Source organism: Lissotriton vulgaris, chromosome 9 (genome assembly GCF_964263255.1).
Source record: "Lissotriton vulgaris chromosome 9, aLisVul1.2, whole genome shotgun sequence".
NCBI lineage: Eukaryota > Metazoa > Chordata > Amphibia > Caudata > Salamandridae > Lissotriton > Lissotriton vulgaris.
In genome coordinates, this window is record NC_141697.1 from 61478938 (window position 1) to 61499948 (window position 21011).

General features: G+C 46.0%; 1 protein-coding gene across 2 annotated transcripts in view; it reads right to left on the reverse strand.

Moving 5' to 3' along the window:
* Nucleotides 1-1999: 1999 nt before the first annotated feature.
* The window catches only part of ARHGAP11A (Rho GTPase activating protein 11A), a 111167-nt gene continuing 92155 nt past the window's right edge, over nt 2000-21011 (reverse strand). For both annotated transcript variants that reach the window (XM_086937028.1, XM_086937027.1), the window contains 2 exons: nt 13942-14080; nt 2000-5451 (listed from right to left, as the gene is read on the reverse strand). In XM_086937028.1, the coding sequence (XP_086793154.1) occupies nt 3848-5451; nt 13942-14080 (1743 nt within the window). In that variant the 3' untranslated portion in view covers nt 2000-3847. The remainder of the gene's footprint in view (nt 5452-13941; nt 14081-21011) is intronic.

A 21011-nucleotide genomic window follows, 5' to 3' on the forward strand; every position in this document is an offset into this window, starting at 1 on the left:
CGGTAAAAACAGCCTCTGATGCTTGGTGTGCTGCTCGCCACTTGCAAAATGAACGTCGTCCCTCATTCGTCTCCTCTGCCCACCCAAGAAACAAGGACACGCGTCGCCGCTCGGAGGCGCCAAGATACACGGTCCTAGGAAGACAGATGATGCATCTAACCCCCTTTAGAGGCCACTGGGGGTGCTATTATGCAGCCCCGGGGCAACAGTGCTGCCTTTAGTTTTCAAGAGAAAGCGGCGCTGCGCCGTTCTGGGAATGTTTCTCACGTCAGATTCGCCCCTTCCTGCCAGTGCTTTAACACGGGCTGGCAGAATCCAGCCCTGGCGGAACGCTTCTGTGGAAGCACTCCGAATAATAATAATAATAATAAATAATAATGCTCCCTTGGTGGAGGAGAGCGCGCGGCACTCGAGCAAGCGCCCGTGGCTGGTTTTGGGAGGGAGAACAGAGTCCACAACAATCCAATACCACAATAGCAGCAGCAGCACCACTGGCGACAGGCAGACGCTGACTATAGTGCAATGAATCCATTGCGTGTCCCGGTGAAGTCCATGGACCAATTTCATTGAGCGCTTGCATCCGCCTCCTGCCCCTGGTACACAGCTGCAGCGCCCCGTCCGAGAGGCTGCTGCTTTATCCCTGGAATGAATGGGTTCATTGGATTAAACTGCATGTCGGTCTGCTTGCAGTCAAGGTGTACTGGGAAAGGCAGCGCTAGGAGCAGCAGCGAGCTTGGCTCCACTCTCAGCGCTCTGCTGCGGTGCTGCCATCCCATCCTCCGTGAATGCTCAACCTTACCAGCAGCAAACCTGAGATCCGGAAGAGCCTGTCTCACCTTAACCCCTAAAAGGATTGAAAACTGATGCTAAAAACAAGGTAACCATCTCAAGAATGCTACTGTCGGCAATATTTTTGTGTTGCGAAGTTTACAGATTTGTGGAATATTGCAAAAGGTAAAGACACAGCAGCAGTAATACCGGAGATCCGAAGTCCCTCCTCAGACCCGGTAGTAATTAAAAACAAGACAATTCGCCACAAAACTCAACGAAAAAGAGAACACGACAAGCGCTACAAGTCACAGGCACAAACAAAACAAAAAAAGCATTGGAAAAAATAAACGGGGGCAGAGGCAGAGACTCGACGCTCACCTTCACTGCGGTGAAAAAAAAGGGCGGCCGCAAGCTTCCAATTTTTTCGGAATCGGGGGCGTGGTTTTGCTGTTTTGAGTGACAGACAATGTCACTGTCTAAAGAACAACAAAACTTACGTCTCCAAATCCGAAAAAGACAGAGCCTATTCGGAGGGACGGCTCTCTCCTCCAATGGCTGGCCTCCGTTTAGGAAGCCAGCCAATGGGAGAGAGGCAAAAACTGAGGCGGGACTTCTAGTCCCACTAAGAAACATTAATTCTCGGACTTAAAAGGAACATCATTAATGTTACCACCTGCCGTGAAAGACTTCTGAACACACTGCAAATTGGGGAAGGAGGAACAGGGCATGGGTGTTTGAAAAGGCTCTAGTACAATGAGCACACTTACATCACGGCTGAAGACTCTGGTAAAGAAAAACAAATGAAATGGATCAATCAAATTTAAATCTATCCTATGCCAAGCCAAGTCCCCCCCCCTCCTCTCAGAAGAGAATCCATGAAGAAACCCTGCCCTCCCAATCCATGGGGCAGAGGACATGATAACAGGGGAGTCAAACGCCCGTTGACTGCGCAGACAATTGACTCAGGTGTAGAGGCTTACCTTAACGGGCCGGGCCCTTTGGTATGGCCCAACGAGAGGGATTCTCCGTCATAGGCTTAAAGGAACAAGGACACAAAAACGTACTGATCCACTAGGAAAAAAGTGGTGATGGCTAAGCTGGGAGTAGTACATTTGCACATTCTCTTGATAGCATACAATATGGATAATCAGGAGACAACAAGGTTTCTCTCACTAGAAGTCATATTTAGGTGTAGTATAACAGCTATCAATGAGGTGAAAAACCAAAGTATGAAAAATGCAGATACTTTATTTTTTTTTGGTTTACATGTCGGATATAATTTGAAATGCTGACAGCTCTTCAGATTGTCACAATTTATAGCCAAGTAAACTGTGATGCTACTGTGATATTCCTCAATAAACCAATCCTACACCCACATTCTAACACTTGCAAAACTCTTATATAAAAATAATAAAAATTTGACAATTAAAGCACACAGACCAAAGAACTGATCCATACATGTAAATAAAGATACCTCACTAACAAAAGGCTACATTTCTCAGCTGAATATGCCAAAGCGTTTAAACATCAGTCCATCTCCGAATAAAAGTTCGTAGCGGCCCATCAGCTTAGCTTGACTGCAGGAGGTCAACCCTCTTATTCAATCGCCATCAGCCCTCTTATTCAATCACCATCAACCCTCTTATTCAATCACCATCCATCCTCTTATTCAATCAGCACATTTCCCGCAATGCTATTGCAATCAAAGTTTTTCACCTGTAGCAAGACTCATTCTTGCTAAAAATCACTAGTAAATAAATACTGAATATTTACACAGAAAAAGAAGCCATCAAATCATTAACAAGCATGCAATCTAAAAATCATAAGACGATTCAAGAGTTTAAGAAACCATCCAACAGCCATGTACAAACTGTAAACATCTGCCCTGTGACAGTAATTTTTTTGTTTTACATTCGTTTCAGTTTCAATGGTCCAATTACAAAAAATATATATATATATATAAAAAACGCGGTTCCCACTTTAAGACTAATATTGCAAAACAAAAAACCTCTTCATGAACAAAAGGAACCACACTGATGTACATAACAGATTGACCCTTGTGAAAAGCTGAAAATTCCTTTCACATACGCAGCATGACATCAACCAAGAACAACATTTATTGTTCAGAACAAAAGTGTTGGCACACACACACACACTACCGCCTCAAACAGCATCTTCATGTAACCGCACAATTGGTGCCTTCAAATAGGAAGCAATACCCGCTGAGGTACAAAACAACAGAGTCTTGCAGAAGCGAGTGACGGTCAATCATGGTGGTCGAAAGCCCAGTGATTGCAGAATCTTGCCAGGTTCACAAGAGTCTAGTAGCTCAGCCTGGCAGGTATTCAGTTTTTCATTTGGCCCTCCACTTATTAACCAACAAAGGGATGGACAGCTCATGAATCCAGATGTTTGCCCAACCTCAAAGCAGCTCACATGACATGCCAAGAACTGGGGAGTTATGTGAAGTCATCTTTTTGTAGAAAACAAACTGCGCACACATGCCAGTCAAACGTAAAATATAATCTTGCGCCTGGTAACCATTTCACAAAGGATTCAAATAAGTAGTTCACACTGCAAAACCATCCTTTGTGATAAACAACATGCATTACTACCTTGCTCAACAGGTACTTAATACATGTGTTATACAGTATATATAGACATCAGAAGGCTTCTTACAACATTTGAAGTAGGTAGTCACCTAAAGTATGAAACCCAAGTTACCCTGCCCACTATGCACAAATGTGGGTGAATTCAATGCAAGGGGAGGTAGAGGTACAGTAATCGAGTCATTAGGTTCGACAATATCACAAAACCCACAGATTCATGAGCGGGTTCCACAATCAATAAATTAAATATTCAAGTCTAGTTGCTCATTTAGGTTGACACTTGATTTAGAATAGAAAGTTGTTTCTACTTTTGTACCGTTTATTTTTTGGAATATTCTAATGGATTAAAAAAAAAATTAAAATATTTAAAAGTAAAACAGTTTTTGCAGAGGGATCCTATTTTATATGTACATACTGCACAGTAAAAAGATTGGAGGCTCTCAAAAAGTTTGCAAATGTGCAGTTGCTCACAACTCCAAGGGCCTTGAAGTAGGAAGCAATTGGGCCTTGATGATTGGATTCTTTGGGGAGCCTTTGTACCGGCCCTTCTCCTTCCCAGAAAGTTTACGAACCAGACCAGTATCTGGAGCTGGTGCAGCAGCTTTGCATGCCCTTGGTTTCTTGTCCAATGTGTCTCTTCCAGCTGCTTTTGCAGTATCCTGATTTGTTAAATCTTCCAACACAGACTTGGATTGGTTGACAAGCCCCATCTTTGGCTTGCAAACGCGATGAGTTCTCAACAAAGTATCTACTCCTGGCTTGGAGGTCGCTTTGGAATCAGATGTCGGAGAAATGGAACTTGTACTTCTTTGCACAAGAGAAGCAGGTGCTGGCCGTACTCTCGCGGCTACAGGGCATGGCTTGGGTGGAGCAGAAGTCATTGCTAATTCCGCCACACGGGAAAAGAAATTATGGTCACAACTTGCTGATTTATGCAAAGGTGCACCAAGGGTGCTAGATTTTACCAATATGCTGGAAGCCTCCTGTTTTTTAATCTCAGAAAGTGAGTTAATTCGGCGAACAGACTGACGGACAGGTGTGCGCTGGAACTGGAGCGGGGATTTCACCTTTTTAGATTGGTTATCATCCAAAGAGAGCTTGTTGAACCGTTGTATGTGGTCTGAAACCCTCACACTTTTAGATACCACTAAAGACTTGGAAACCGCATCACTGGAAGCCACTGTTACCTGGCATAGTTTGGCAAGGTGTGTATCCTTAGACTCGTGTACACTAGGTGGAGAGTTCAGCGGCTTTGCAACCACAGCAACATCAGAAACCATAACATTTTTGTCCAATGTACACCGTGACAAACTTACACCATCATTAGCATCATCATGAATGTCAGGCTGCAGAAAAGCGGTTGCTTCGATTATTCTTTCACCCGCTTGATCTTCTGATGAAGGACCCTGGCAAGGAGTAGTCACTGGTGATGGTTCATTGCTACTCTTTAACGAAGGACTCTTTAGCGTCTCTTCTGCGACACATTTTTCAATTACAGGGTCAGACTTTACAGAAACGCCATTTTCCTTCACAACACTGGAGTTCTTTTCCTGACCAGGGCTGTTAGCACGTGAGGTGTTCTGGTCAACATGTCCAGTTACACCTGTAATGTGCAGGATGGTTTGCAATACAGTGGTACCCGCTCCACCAACAGCTTCAGCAAGAGTCTCAGTTGCCCTTTCTTCCCTGTCCAATGAAGAGCGAGAATTCACGATGAGGCCATGAAGATCACTGCCAGATTCTGAAAAGGCCTTCTTGATCATTACCAATGTTTTTTCTGCAAGGTGTTTCTCCTCCCCACCGAGCGGGGACTCCAACAGCATTTGGTCAGATTTACAACTTACAGGTCCAAGTCTAGAGTCACAGGGGAAAGCAGGAGGCTTCCCTACAACCAGCAAGGGCTCCGAATAAAAATTAGCAGGGTTGAGATTTCCCATACCAGGAGTCCCTTCGTTGTCACTGAGTGGGGGTTTCGACTGACCAGGTCCAGTCCACGACATCCGGTAATTCGTGCTATCTGAACATTTTGGAGTCAGTAGGTTTTCTTCTGATTTGCAGATCAGTTGTGCACCTTAAAGACAAAAACTAGATTAGTCATTTGATACCATGATCTTTTTAGACATTTAAACACAGCTTGGGTCCTGATATTTATATACAAAAATTAATTGGGGAAATAGAGTTAAAGATGCCCTAATGAAAACAAGGTGTCAACAGTGGCTTCATCACACAACTTGGAGACATGAAACTCACAACTTAAGGCCCTACCCAACCTTACAGCGAAGCCATGCCATAATACCCAAGAATGTTTGGAACTTTTTATTTTTATTTTAACTGTGTAGGATGCTGGCTCTATATCGTGCACTAAAACAAAGAACACTGTGTAGAGGCAAAAGTAGATAATACCAACGCTCTATTTGTGGTAGCGTGGGCCTTATCAGAGGATAGTGCTAAGCATTTGTTGTACTCCGAGGCAATAAATGACAAGAGTAAACCTGAGACCAATTTACAAATTTAATACCGATTTTTATATAACTTTTCAAACCAAGAACTTCGCTCTACAATAAGTACTTTTTCAGATATGAATTTTTCAAGTTTACAAAATAAATAATTTGTGTGCAATTACGCATCATTAAAGTCAATGGGAGAAAATAGAAAAATGCATATAAAAATCAAACAGTTGGATTTCAAGGTTCACTTTCATTCAGGATTTAAGTAACAAGGTCACCAGCGGATTGTCCGGAGCGTCCTGGATTCGGCCAGCAGCAGGGTTCTGAGGTAGTTGGTAACTGGTTCACTACGAAGAAGGGAGCCACTTGAAAATACTGCACAAAGGGACTTAAAGGTAAGCCCGAGGAGTCCCACTCGAGGGAGCAGGTTGCAAGGGCCTCAGTATCACAGAAGGACAGCTGGATCGTAATTACCGAAGCCGGTCAAAAACAGTGCAGATAGGTCACCAGAGGGCATGTGTCAAGACATCCTTGAGGTCAGGAGCAGGTAGCTTGTAAAGGCAATTCCAGGACAGCTGGGTCACTCACAAAGTGGATCTTGGGGGTCTCGACGGGTGCTTGCTTCCTGGGCAGCTGGACAGATTTGATCCTCCATAGCGGGTGTAGCACTTGGTTTTGGTGCGATGTCTGAGTCACCAGGAAGCAGCAAGTCAGTAAAACCGGATTCTGCGGTTCATTGCCAGCAGCTGCAGGGGAGGGGAGGGGAGTGGTAACCCCACTCCAAGGGAGTTCTTTGGAGATTTGCTGAAGGCTGGAGGGGCTCCAGGGTTCGAGGCCTCCCAGTTGCAGTACGAGACAACACCACAAATGTAGAGTCCTGAAGGCAAGAGGCAGGGTTGGCGTCAAAATTCTGCCGCAGGGTTTCAGTTCACGGGTCAACAGCGCTTCTGTGTCTGTAACGTCTTTGTGTCCGTAAAATCGAAGTTCAGGGATGCCACCAAAATACTAAATTTAGGAGTGTTAAATGGGGTGACAGGTAGTAGCCAATGGGCTACCTACCTTTAGTCAAAAGAATTGGATGATTTGAGCACTGCGTATTTGTATCGAAGTTGATTGTGAACTGACTGTGCTCCAAGGACACCCCTACCTACCTTTAGGGCATATACAGCCTCTAAGTGACCACTTCATGTGGGAAAGGGCATTAACCTTGCCCAGATAGGCCAATTCCCTCTCAAATCAAGATGGCGGAAAATGAAAAGTGGGCGCCACATCACCTGCCTCACCTTAGGAGTGGTGGTGGCTGAATGGGGACCCACTTCCTAATTTAACTAATTTTCCCACCTGTCCTCCTGCCAAATGTGGAGCAGGAAAGGGGGGCTGGCATCCCCCACCAGATGAAGATGCCTGGGTCATATTTCAAAGGCAGCATCGCCTTTGAAGCTTCCCGCTCTGGAAGGCCATCCTGGCCTTGAGGAAGTATGAAGCACCTCTGCACAAAGCAGACTTTTATCCTGACCTCAGAGTGATGGCTCTCACCCTATAAGGTCAGAAACATATCTGGTGGTGGCAGGCTGGCTAAGACTAGTCAGAGACCACACCAGGGCTTGGTAGGTTTTCTGAGAACCCTATAAGGTGACCCTTGCATGCATTTATTAATAAACCCAACACTGGCATCAGTGAACATTTATTATGAAAAGATGTTTGGTACCAAACATCTTAGGGTACAAGGAAGCCATCATGGAGCTAGGAAACTCGTAAAGACAAGTATCCAGCACAGGCACTCTCTATGGCTTTCCTGTGCACTTACTATATCCAAGAATGGACATGATACTGAAGGATCATATTTGCGCAGGCAGATATGTCCACATACACACATGGGATATAGAGCACCCTGCCTTAGGGTTACAAGGCATGCGGTAGGGGTGACTTACCTATACCTCATGCAGTGTATGTGGGCATGGCACACAGAGCTGTGTGGCATGTAGACTCTTTAGTTTACCCTTCACCAAGGCAGGCAGCCTGAAATGGTAGTTTGCATGTTCATGGTGAGGGGGCTCTGGGTGGGACAATCGGTGCTGCAGCCCTAGTGGACATTCTTCAGCCCCGGTGCCCTAGGTGTCAGGAGTACCATTTACTAGGGAATGATAAGGGTTGCTGAAGGTGTGCCGAATTGTGGTATGGTTTTAGGGAAAGAACCCTTGTACTGGGTGTAGGAAATGGCTCCTTTTTGCATGGTTGCCCCCCACTTTATGCCCAACGTTGAAGCACTTTGAGTGTGCCCTGGGTTCCTGCCAACTAGGTACTCAGGGCCTAGGTTCTTTCCCTAAACTGTACTGTTGTAAAACCCAATTGGCAACTATCTGTCCACATGCAGGACTCTTGTAAATGGTACCATAGGTAGCAAGGGCACTGACCAGGAAAGGCCTCCAAGGGCTGCAGCACTTATTGTGCCACCCTTAGGGGCCCTGTACCTTCTCTCACACTGCGCGCCCCACACCACCACACAGGGCGCCCCACACACCCACAGGCAGGCCCCCCCCCCCACACACACACACATGCTGTGTGTGTGACCATTGCTGTTGTAGCCACTCCTGGAGTGGTCTCATCTGTAGGCGTACATTGGGGACCAGGTGTATACATGACGCCATCATTCCCAAGATTTTGCTCACTGTCCCCACTGTCAGAGCTCGCCCCTTCTGGTAGTGACGTTTCTCCCTCAGTAGGCTGAGTGTTCTGTTTTCGCTGGGTAACACACTGCATTGGACGGTGGTGATTTGAGCACCCAGGAAGATCTTCACCTGCTCCGGTTCCATTGAGCATTTTCCCCAGTGTATGGAGAATCCCAGGCCTGTTAGCGTTCTGTGTGATCTTTGCATGTCCTGTAAGAGCTTGCCTTTATGAGCCAGTCGTCGAGGTAGGGGTACAAGTGCATCCCCTCCATTCCCACATGTGCGGCCACTGCCGCGAGGCATTTGGTGAACACCCTTGGTGCGGACTTGAGACCTAAAGCCAGGGTTGTGAATTGGTAGTGATCCTTGTTCACTGTGAATCTTAGCATGTGCTTGTGCTGCCTGTTCATGGGGATGTGCAGGTACGCATCTTTGAGGTCTATGGTGGACAAGAAGTCCCCGGCCTTTATCTGCGGGATGACCTCTGAATTTTTGTGTCTTTACATATTTGTTTAGGAACCGTAGGTCCAGGATTGGTCTTAGGCTTTCGTCCACTTTTGGCACCAGGAAGTAGTTTTAGTACACTCCCCTGTTCCGTTCTTTGAACGGGACCGTTTCGATGGCCTCTTTGAGGAAGAGTTCTTGAGCTTCTTTTTGGAGCAATTGCAGATCTCTTCCCGAGTGCTCTCTTCTCTTTGGCTTCCTGTTTGGTGGATTCTTTACCAGCTCTATGCAGTATCCGAACTGCATGTTTAGTATCCACTTGTCTGTGGTCATTTTTCTCCACTCCTGGAGAAAAAATCTTAGCCTGCCTCCTACTGGTGTTACATGTTCCTTTGTGTAGCCCTCTCCTCTTTGTTTTTCCGTGCTTCTCCCCGGGACGGTTTGAGTGGATGAGCACTTTTTCCCGTGTACAGTCACTTAGAGGGGGGGGGGGGGTAGTTCACCACCTCTCCTTCTCTGTCCTTGTCAGTTTCCTCTTGATCGAAAGGACTGGCCCCTGTTCTGGTAGTTCCAGTTTTGCCTCTGCTGGCCCTAGTGACCTTGGTTGTCACTCTGTTGGCCCTGGTGGAACGCCTGGTGTGATTCTCCTCGCTGGTTTCCACCCCTGCCGTTCGGCCTCAGTGTAGGGGCGCCCCTTCTCATGCCCCTGAATTGCAGGGCCCCCATGGACCTTGCCGTCTCGTTTTCCTTCTTCAGTTGTGTGAGCTCCTCATCAACTGGGGCTCCCAACAGTGTTTCACCAGTGAAGGGTGTGTTCAGGATGTTTTGAACCTCAGCTTTGAAGACTGAGATCCTGAGCCAGGCTTGCCTTCTCTCTGCGATGCCTATAGCCATCAGTCTGCTGGATGTTTCAGCCCCATCCAAGGCTGTCTTTAGGCACGAGTTAGCAATGCTTTTCCCCTCTTCCACAAGGTGCGATGCCCTGTCACAGTATTACTCCATCTCATCCTAATGCTGGGATTGATGTCTGTTCAGGAGGGCGTTGGAGTTCGCCATCCGCCAGTGCGTCGCAGCGTTCCTCTCTATTTCCCTGCCCGTTGGGTCCATCCTCCTGCTTTGTCTTGTCAGGTGGAGGCCCAGATGTCGTTGGGACGTTGGCCCTCCTTCTGGCCGTCGTGGCGATTATTGAATCTGCTGTGACGGACCCCTTTATGTAAGTCGGGTCCTGGGAGGAGAATTTGTATTTCTTTTCCGTCCTCGGCGTTTCTGATCTGCATGTAGCCGGGTCCTTGAAGGCTTCCTTCCCCTGGTCTGTGATATTTTTCAGCATGGGCAGGAATTGGATTCTTGACTGCGTGGGGAGCAGTGTTTCCAGCAGGAAATCTGCTTTTGGCTTCTCCTCCAGCTTAACCCCATAAGCTGCTGCTGCCTTCCTGACGACCTCATTGTATGCCCCAATGTCATCCGGCGGCGAAGGCCTCGAGGGGTATGTCTCCACAGCCTCCTCCGGGTTTTCGGCCTCGATGTCCTGCCAATCCTGGTCTTGGGCCATCGAGGAACCTGAGCCGTAGCTTGACTGCTGTTCCCTGTAATCACCTTCTGTGTAATAGAGGTCCTCTTCTTCTTCGTGCTCAGAGGGCTCTGGAGTTTTCGGCGGCACTTCGACGTCGAACTCCTCGTGCTCCTGCACCTGAGCGATGACCGTTGCCGGACTCGAGGGGATCTTGTAACTTCTCATCCTTCCATCGAAGTCTTTCTTTCTCTGAAGGATGTTCTCCATTTCGGCCTCGAGCCTTCTTTTCTTTCTCAGCATCTCTGCGGCCTGCTAGTCGTCGAGCGCTTCGGCTGCTCTCTTCGGCGGCGAAGCTTTCTTCGGCTCCTTTTCTTTTGAAGTCAAAGACCCTTTTTCGGGGGCTTGCTTCGTCTACCTTTGCTTTTCGCCGGTCTTTGACCTTCGGGAGTCCTTCTCGAAGGATCCGCTGGGCTCTTTTTTGGAGGATGCAGCTTTGGCCATCGAACTATTCGGCGCCGGTGCTCCTTTTGAGGCTCTGGACTCTGACTTTCGAGAGAGTCTGCCTCTGGCTTTCGAGGCCCTGTGGGAGTTTTCGGGGTCGTAGGCTCTCCTACCTTGTCAGGCGATTTCTTATCTGTCTCTGCGACCGTGAAGTCATCTGGACCTTCAACGATGTTGTCCTTGTCGTCGGTGGAGAGGCCCAGTTCGTAAAGCGTCAGGGCCTGGCCCTTGCCCTGCATCGTGTGCTGAGCTGTCCTCTGTTTCTCTCGAACCCGGAGTGTCTTCGGCTTGAAGACGGAGCAGGCGTTGCAGTCTCTGCTCTCGTGGTCGATTGGCAGGCAGAGGTTGCAGACCGGGTGCTAGTCCTTCTGCGCAAACTTGTGGTGGCAGGTTTTGCAGAATTTAAAGGGAGTCTTGTTCATCCCTGCGTTCAGGGGGCCCCCTGTGTGCTCATTCCTCCAAGGACGTCTTATTTTCGATGTTCTTCCCTTTCTTCGTCGTCTCTTCTCTGATGGTCTTCTCCCAATCTTCTCAGGTCTTTACCGTCGAAGAGTTGTTGTATTTCCTCCTTTTCTCCTCCAAAACTTCTGGAGCTTCATGCGACGATCCAGACCCAACGGCGGAAAAAAGAATCTGAAGATGGCGCCCAAGGGTGGTATCTTCCGCTGGAAGCATGCCGACGTCACCGAAGGTACACCAAATGGTGGGACGTCTATGCCCACCTGGGCTACAAAAAAAAAAAAAAGAGAAAAAAAGACTATGATTCCAGACCCAACCACCAGATTGCGGAATATGCACAGCATAGTGAATCCAGAAAGATTCACGCTGCAAAACTGTATTTACCTGCATTATTCTTGCACAGTACTATTAAAACTCCCCTGCACCAGGCTTGGCTCTAGAAAATAATTTTCAACTAAATAATTTTTGTACAAACAAATTGGTCTGAGTTCAGTCTTTGAGTGTGTACAATAAATGCTTAACACTACCCTCTGATAAAGCCTTACTGCTCACCCACACTATCACAAATAGAGAGTAAGGTAGTATCTACCTTTACCTCTGCCTCCCTTTGATGGTTCCACTGGACTCTGTGCACACTATACCTTACCTTGTTATAGTATATACAGAGCCAGCGTCCTACACTGGGATCCTGCTTAGCAGGTTCCAAGTACACCGCAGACAAAGTTGCATCAAAAACCAGCCAAAAAGAGGGATGGGGTGGGGGGGGGGGTACTGCAACAAGAACACAGTTTCCCACAAACAGTATGAATATGCACACAAAAACACCAATGTAAGCAGGACATAGACCTCATGTTTTGAGTTAGGACTCGAATATGTGGTCAAGGTGCAGTCTCTGAAATCCAAAACTCTTCACTGTTATCATGTGTCAATTTCTAACTGGTACGAATGTTATACCATGCACCTCATTAAAAAAAGGTGGTAGGAATGTATCTGCTAAACTCCACCAAACTGTATTTGGTGTTGACTTTATAATTGGATCTTTCATAGATTCAAAATCTTCACAAAGACTTTGCATTATAGAAAGAATAAAGCCAGGAAATTAACCACCATATTAAAACAGGTTACAAAGAGCTGCTTGTCCCAACCCAGTTTAGTTCATTCTTTGGAAATCCACACAATACTGTGTAGCTACAAAAGTGGCTAATTCTCTATAATGATGCTCTTCCAAATGTCCCAGTAGTGTTTCTGGTTAAGGGATAGCCATTGCTGATGCCAATCCTTAGAATAAGCTGCTTACCTTCTGCTAGTGCTCTTTTTGCTGGAGATTACCTATAAACAGTGTTACTGGTATTATGCAATGCTGTGGCCATACTTTCCGTAGAATTAATTTACAGCATAATCGGTGGCATAAACTGCAAATTTCAAGATCACAAATTGGTTTCTAGCTCAAACAGATCAAAAGTTATTAATTTCTTTTTGTGCTGCATAATGTGGTGAACCCTGCAGTAAATTTGGTCTTCCACTGCCACATAATTCCAGAAGCCTTGCCCGTAACTACAGTACTCTAGTGTTGTGATTTTTAGATGTGCAAACAGACTTCCTTTTTAATAAAGTCTGTATGGTATATGTTGCACACCATAAAGTCTGAGTAATAGTGTTCTTGCAGGGGAGGGTGTAGTTTAGACCAAAAACAAGAAGGTACATGGGCTACTTCTACAACCTATTACATGTATGCATGTTAGTACTACTGTTCAACAAATGTTGCAGGGATTGCCATCCAACAGTGAGAAATGATGCAAGCATGCGACTATGGGAGAGTCAACGCTGGTGAACACATTTATTGGCAAATGTTTGCACTACTCCATCAAAAGTGGAATAAAGAATAATTTCCATCTGCATACTTACTAGGGCTATATAACAGGTTGCGACATTCCCACATGCTTGCAGTCAGAATAACAGCGTGGGAAAAGACGACAAACAGATGGCTCGAAGTAGTTACGTTTTTTTAGTGCTTTGTGAGACAGTCAATCAGTGATCTGGAAGTCAGCACAAAGGCTCAAATGTGAAAAATCTTAGCCAAAACCCCTAATGCCAAAAAAGTCCGAGGAATCACTAACATGCTCATTCAAGTTGCCAGTATCAGAACAAGGCTCCTGGCCTGGATATGAAGGGCAAGTTTTTCAGCCTCAAGATTTTCACCTCTTAAACACTTCTTTGGCAAAACAGTTTATAGAGGAAACTTCACTTAGGCAAGCACAGTATTTTGCAAAGCAGTATTCCATTGTTGTAAATGACTGAAATGTTACGAGACTGAAAATTCTGAAGTCTCTATGATGTTAAAATAACGCAGTACTGTCCTGTATAAGAATGTCCACCAAAAAAGCCTTTAACATATGCATTATTCATTTAAATGAATGCCAATAGAATAATAATCGAAAATGACAACATAGAAAAGTGAAAAACAGAACCTTTAGGTTACTAAGTTCTAAATCATTAATGAAGTTTCATTTTGGTTGTACATCACTTACTTCTCTTAGTAGCCTTCACCGGGGAGAAAGATGCATTTGCCTTGGGCAATTCAACTTTTTGTTCTGATTCCTGTTGGGTTGCAAGACGCCAACCGATGCTTTCAGATCCATTGGTTGGTGGGTGACTGTTTACAAGATTCTTCAGCAGGTGGAAAAATGGGAAAAAACAGTTAAGTACACCATGTGAGAGAAAAGCCCAAGTTCCAAGAAAGATGGCGTCTAGATAGTACAGGCATAATGAAATCAAGCATGTGTGCAAGTCATGTTCTGGAGTAACTTGTGCGTTTATCCCCCAAAGAGACAAGGCATAAGAACTCCATTAAGAAAGCCATGTAATTTTGGATTCTGGCAATAGTGCACACATGAGAAGCTGAAGCACGACCAGTCGTAGTCACCTGGCCTGCCCAGTGGGGAGGACTGGGCTGTTTGCCCATCAGGGATGTAAAATCCTTCGTAAGACAATTGAAGGTAGAAGTCAAATCCGGATTGTTTCCCTTGAATCTACCATAACACGTTTCATGATAGTCACCTTCTCTTTGCACACTCATAGTTGTAGTCAAATATTGCACTGTCTGAACTGCTAGAGTCAAGTGTCTGTGTTGATCAAATGAAAGAAAAGGCGCTTTTGAAAGGTGTAGGAAAGGATTAGTTACTTACCTGTAATCCTAGTTCTCTTCCAGGGGTATCCTCAAAGTAATAAGCATTAAAATATTCCCGTCCATGCGCGGGACCCCGGAAACACACATTATATATATATATATATATATATATATATATATATATATATATATATATATATATATATATATATATATGAACGTAATTTCGTCAAGCTGAAGCAGCCGCCCCAGTACACAGCTATACAATGACGAAGGAACAGACCCAGATTCAGTGCTCAATTGAAGTCTTTATTCTCCAGCAAGCCTGCCGCCGCCATTACGCGTTTCGCCTCTTGCGAAGCTTGGTCACATGGCAAGTTGCTGAGAGCAAGTGCCGAGATTTAAAGTGCCAGTGCGCGCGTTATTTTTCCACCAGAAGTAACTTTTTTTATAAAAAATACTTTGTTTCACATGCTTACATTGTACATTTCATCTGTGCATACAAACAAGTTATAAAACATGTAAATAAATAAACATTTAAATATTTTAAATACTTTAAAACTGCACAACCTGATCTAATATTTGACCAATGTACTTTTACGAGAGCATTTCATTGACCTAAAGCGGGGGCACAATTGAATCCCCTGCTTAATTCATATTGGTCAGGTTATATAATTCACTCTCTCATCTAGTATGCCCAGATTCAAACACACAGAATAAAGCCCAAGTGGGCAGCATCAAATATTGTTTGTGAAAAAATAAAGCTCAAGTGAGCATGTACTTCATTGGAAAATTCATAACTACGCTGTTTGGTGTAGGTTTCATACACGGCACAGAACAATGAGTGCATAATTGTATAATTTTTTCTTTTTTACTTTTCCTCTTTTTTTGTGCAAGTGATAAATTAAAAAAATCCACATCCTATATGTTCTTGTTTCAACACAAAAATTCCATGGATAGCCATCCAAGGTTGCCCTCTCTAGATGTTATTGCTCTCATAAATACATGAAACGAGAAAAGGCAGAATGTATTAATGAACATGATGTTCCATTAATATAAGTACTTGTAGTCAGAGCATTTGGCACAAACGACAACAATCAATATACCTATGTGTTTGTACATTTCATATCAACGAAAATCCCTTCTTAAAAGTAATATCTACCACAGTCTTGATATCCTACTGATAGTATATTTACAACTGAATTAGCCATATGCTATTTTTAGAACACGTTGTCAAAACAGTCCTAACATCTGGTTGTTAAAAAAAGCACATGCTCAAAAAAGATTGTATGTCTAAAATAATGCAAATTATTTACAGACATGTATACAAATCTTCAGTTGCATTAAGCCCATGTGGTTGCTTACTGTTCATTTCCAGAATATATCTGGTTTCGAGTAAACGAAGCCTCGCATCTCGATTGCCACCTCTCTTCATGGGCCAAACTGTGTCTACTGCATATATATATACACACACATATATATATACACACACACACACAACAATAAGCAACTGCAGCCTAACAAACACCAGAGCTGAATCATGCTGTAAGGAATTTCCACCAAACATGAAAAACATGCATTAGAAACAGGAGAAACAACAACAAAATTTGTTTAGAAACGGTTTTAATGCTCAGAAAACAGGAAAACAGTAGAAATTCTCAGAAATCACTGAAAGCATAGGAAGCTACCAGGCTGCATTGCAAATACACAGTCTAAAAAGACTGAAACGCTAACCTGTAGCTGCATAGCAATAAACTGACATCGTGCCTTTAAGGCACTCCTGACCCCCAGCATCCCATCATGCCTCAGGGGTGACAGTTAGGTCAGTTATTCTTTGCGAAGAGTGAAATAACCATGGAACAAAGAGGTTAACAAGATCTCCAAATTATATTAGTCCTTTGCCAGGGGAGGCGGGAGGGTTGTGTCATATGGATATATATTGCCTATATGCTGTGTTAAGTTAGCATGAGCTTTTTAGGAGTTTAAACGCCATTTTACCTTTCTGCTGCTTTTGCACACGACACATAGCTGTTGCTTTAGCTTTGAGCCTAGTAGAAGGTTTTGATTCATGCGAGAATACTATGTTGTTACTCTGATATCAGCCTTGCTTGGCGAGGTGCGTCTGTACAGTGAGTGCAGAAACCTTCAAGGATATCTCAGTGGTTGTTGTGAGGTCTGATCTTCGCACGTTCCTAGACATAACATACATGCAGCTGCGGACAAGTTCTGGCTATAGACGCGTTTTAGATTGCTTTGCACAAGAGCATACACACACACACACACACTTGATGGTGCTTCGCATGCAGAGAGCTGGTGGCAGATAATGTGATCCCTTACCACTAGGATCTTGAGGTATGGGGCCACCCTGCTAAAAACCCAAAGAGACCTTCTTAGATATAATATACTAGCTACAGAGGGTGAGAATTAGGTGTTATACCCTATTTGTTTTAGCATAATACCATGCTTCCACCGTTTGTGTTCTACGGACTAGTAACTATGCTGATTACTTTGTTTCTTATAATATGTTTGCTTGTATTAGCTAAGATACTGCGTTTGAGAACACTGCATTAGTGAATAAACATTTCAAATATGCACGTGTCCTCTTTTACTCCTAGTTCTGGATTGAAATGATTGTATAACTAAGAGTGTTCATGTGCTCCAGGTTACCTGAGGTGTACTAAGTCCATGTTCTGGTTTGTCTAAGCATTGGGAGTTTGTGATAACCAATGAGACACTGTAGCTAGTCTGGTAGGGATTTAGGGTACTAAGGTGAGTTTTGGCACACCCTAATTCACTGAGGTTCCAAGTCTCTATGCACAATTCTGTATGAGCACAGAATCCCTGCGACAGTTGCTTATGACTTTGATACCCCTGGAAGAGAACTAGGATTACAGGTAAGTAACTAATCCTTCTCTTCCAGGGGATCCTCATCAATAGTCATAAGCATTAGAATAGAATAGCAAGCCTCCTCATCTCCCTGCGGGCAAAGGAGAACGATGAAAATGTGAACAGTAAGCTTAGAAAAACCAAGCTAGGATAGAGCAAAACATTTCCAAACAGATTCCTCAAGGAGGCTTGGCCTACTTGAGCATCAGCCCTGGAATCAGATTCTAGGCAGTAGTGCCTCGTAAAGGTATGAACTGATTTCCAGGTGGCAGCCTTGCAAATCTCGGACATTGGGACGTCATGTAAGAAACTGTGGCTGCTTTTCCCCTAGTGGAATGTGCCTTAGGAGGCAAAGGTAAGGGCCTTTTCGCCAGCTGGTAAGTTAAGGTGATACAGGAAACAATCCATCTCAAAATGGATCTCTTAGCGGCTGGGAAGCCTGTTCTCATGGCGCCATAATTGACAAATAACTGATCTGTCTTCCTTATGCCCTTGGTACTTTCCAAGTAGAACTTAAGCACCCTCTTAAGGTCTAAGGAATAAACAGACCGCTCTGCCGGGGTCGCTGGATTAGGGAAAAAAGATGGCAGGAAAATTGACTGATTGATATGGTGGAAAACAGTGTAAGGCTCATTGATACACAGCGCTTGGATCTCGGTTACTCTGCGCACTGATGTAATGGCTACCAGAAAAGCGGCCTTCCAAGACAAATGCTACAAGGAAGCTCTATGGATTGGCTCAAAAGGTGGGCCCATCAATTTAGATAACACCAGGTTCAACTTCCACGGAGGAGAAGGGTTTCGAACAGGGGGATACACTTTCTTCAACCCCTGCAAGAAGTCCATGACCACCTGCATTTGGAAAAAGGAGGGCTTACTAGGCGACTTCCTGTACGCCGTAATGGCAGATAAACGCCCTGATAAAAGCATACTTTAGACCAGATCTTGCCAAGTACAGAAGGTAAATGAGAATGACATCCTCCTGCCCCTTCGTAGGATCAAGGTGATGTTCTCTACACCAACGAAAAAACCTCATCCACTTAAATGCGTATGACACTCTTGTGGCGGGCCTTTTTGCTTCTTTCAAAATATGCATGCAATCAGGAGGCAATGTCCCTATTGCAGGATCTCAGGAGCCATGCTGTCAAGTTCAGGGAGGGAAGGTTGGGATGAAGAATCTTCCCGCCCATCTTGGTCAGCAGGTCCGGCCTGCAAGGTAGTCTCCTGTGTGGCAGTACCGACAGATGAAGAAGGTCCGGGAACCACCACTGCCTTGGCCAGTCTGGAGCTATCAGGATCATGGTCATGCTGGATCTGAGTAGCTTGAACACCACCTTCGCGATCAGGGGCAGAGGAGGAAAGGCGTAGGCAAATGTCCCTGACCAGTCCATCAAAAGCACATTCCCTCTTGTCCCTGGACGATGGAATCTGGACGTGAAGGAGTGGCATTTTGTGTTTCTGTCTGCGAATAGGTCCATTTCCGGACGACCCCAACGATGGAAAAGGTCCGCCACCACCTCTCGTGTAGGTCCCAGTCTGGCTGATCTTCGAAGTGCCTGCTGAGGGCGTCTGCTTTGACATTTAGCTCTCCTGCAAGGTGCACTGCCACCACCGAGAGCTTCCGGGCGAGAAGCCAGTACCAGATTGCCTATGACTCCAGGGAGAGAGGACGCAACAGAGTTCCACCCTGCTTGTTCAGGTAGAACATGGTTGTCGGTCTGGACCAGGACTGAATCGGACTATTGCAGGTAGGAAAGCTTTTAGAGCCAGATGGACCGCTCGTAGCTCCAACATATTGATGTGGTAGGACTGTTCTTTTGCCGACCACCGTCCTTGTATTTGAAGGCACCCCATTTTTCCCCCCCAGCCTTGCAGAGACGAGTCTGTCACCACCGATTGCACTGGAAGTGGCTGGTGAAAAGGGACTCCCACCATCAGATTCCGCTGCTGTGTCCACCATGAGAGGGAGGATCTCGCCGCCTGGGAGAGAGATATCTGATCTTCCCAGTGACCTGTTGACTGATCCCACTGGTCCTCCAGAGTCTGCTGCAAAGGACGCATCCTCAACCTGGCGTTGGGGATGAGAAAGATGCAGGATGCCATGGATCCTCATCCTGGGCTCCACGCCCACCGCCTGGGACGACTCCTGGTGGGCCCCCCGCCCTGGGCACCGCACCCAAACCAACGAACCACGCACGCAACCTGGGCTTCATCCTGGACTCCTCCCTCTCCATGACCAGACAAGTCAACGCCGTCTCCTCGGCGTGCTTCAACATCCTGCGCATGCTACGGAAGATCTTCTGGTGGATCCCCACGGAGACCAGGAAGACCGTCACCCAGGCCCTCGTCACCAGCCGACTGGACTACGGCAACGCCCTCTACGCCGGAACCACCGCCAAGCTCCAGAAGAGACTTCAGCGGATCCAGAACGCCTCAGCCAGACTCATCCTCGACATCCCACGAAACAGCCACATCTCCGGACACCTGAGAGACCTGCATTGGCTCCCCGTCAACAAAAGAATCACCTTCCGTCTCCTCACCCACGCACACAAAGCCCTACACGATCAAGGCCCGAGCTACCTCAACAACCGAATCAACTTCTACGCTCCCTAACGCCACCTCCGTTCAGCCAGCCACGCCCTCGCCGCCGTCCCACGCATCCGTAGAGCGACTACAGGAGGAAGGTCCTTCTCCTACCTGGCCGCCAAGACCTGGAACTCCCTCCCGACCTGCACCTGACCCAAGACCACCTCTCCTTCAGGAAGAAGCTCAAGACCTGGCTGTTCGAGCAGTAACGGCAACCACCCCCCCCCCCCCCTAAGCGCCTTGAGACCCTACGGGTAAGTAGTCCGCTCTATAAATGTCTTGATTGATAGATCCTAGCAGGGATGCCACCTGCCGGACTGTCTGCTTCTGCACCTGGAGCAGAAGCCTGCACCTCTGTTGCATTGAAGACAGTCTCTCCTCCGAAGGATATGCTTTTCCCACGCTTGTGTCCATAACAGAGCCGAGGTAGTGGATGGTCTGTGTGGGATGCTGCACTGACTTCTCCATGTGGACATGAAGGCTGAGGTCGTGCAGCTGTTCTAGACAGGTCTGGAAGTCGTCTCTCGCTTGCAGCGGGGATGGACCTTTCAACAGCCAGTCTAGGTATGGATAGACGAAGAGACTTTTTGTGAAGAAAAGCTGCCAGCACTGCCATGCATTTGGTGAAGACTCGCGGAGCAGACTTGAGACCAAAGGGCAGGACCTTGTATTGATAATGTTTGTGGCCGACCATAAACCGCAGGTACTTGCGATGACGTCTTGCAATGGAAATGTGGAAGTCGCATCTTGGAGGTCCACCGAACACATCCAATCCCCTACTTGCAGATGTGGACATATTTGGTGAAGGGCCAACATGCAAAACTTCTCCTGGACTATGACCTTGTTCAGAAGTCGAGGTCCAGGATCGGTCTAAACTGGTCGTCTTGATCTTTTTTGGGGACAAGAAAGTACCTGGAGTAAACTCCTCTTCCTCTTTGAGAGGGCGGAACCTCTATCGCCTGCTTTTGAAGAAGAGCTATCACCTCTTTTCGAAGCAGCT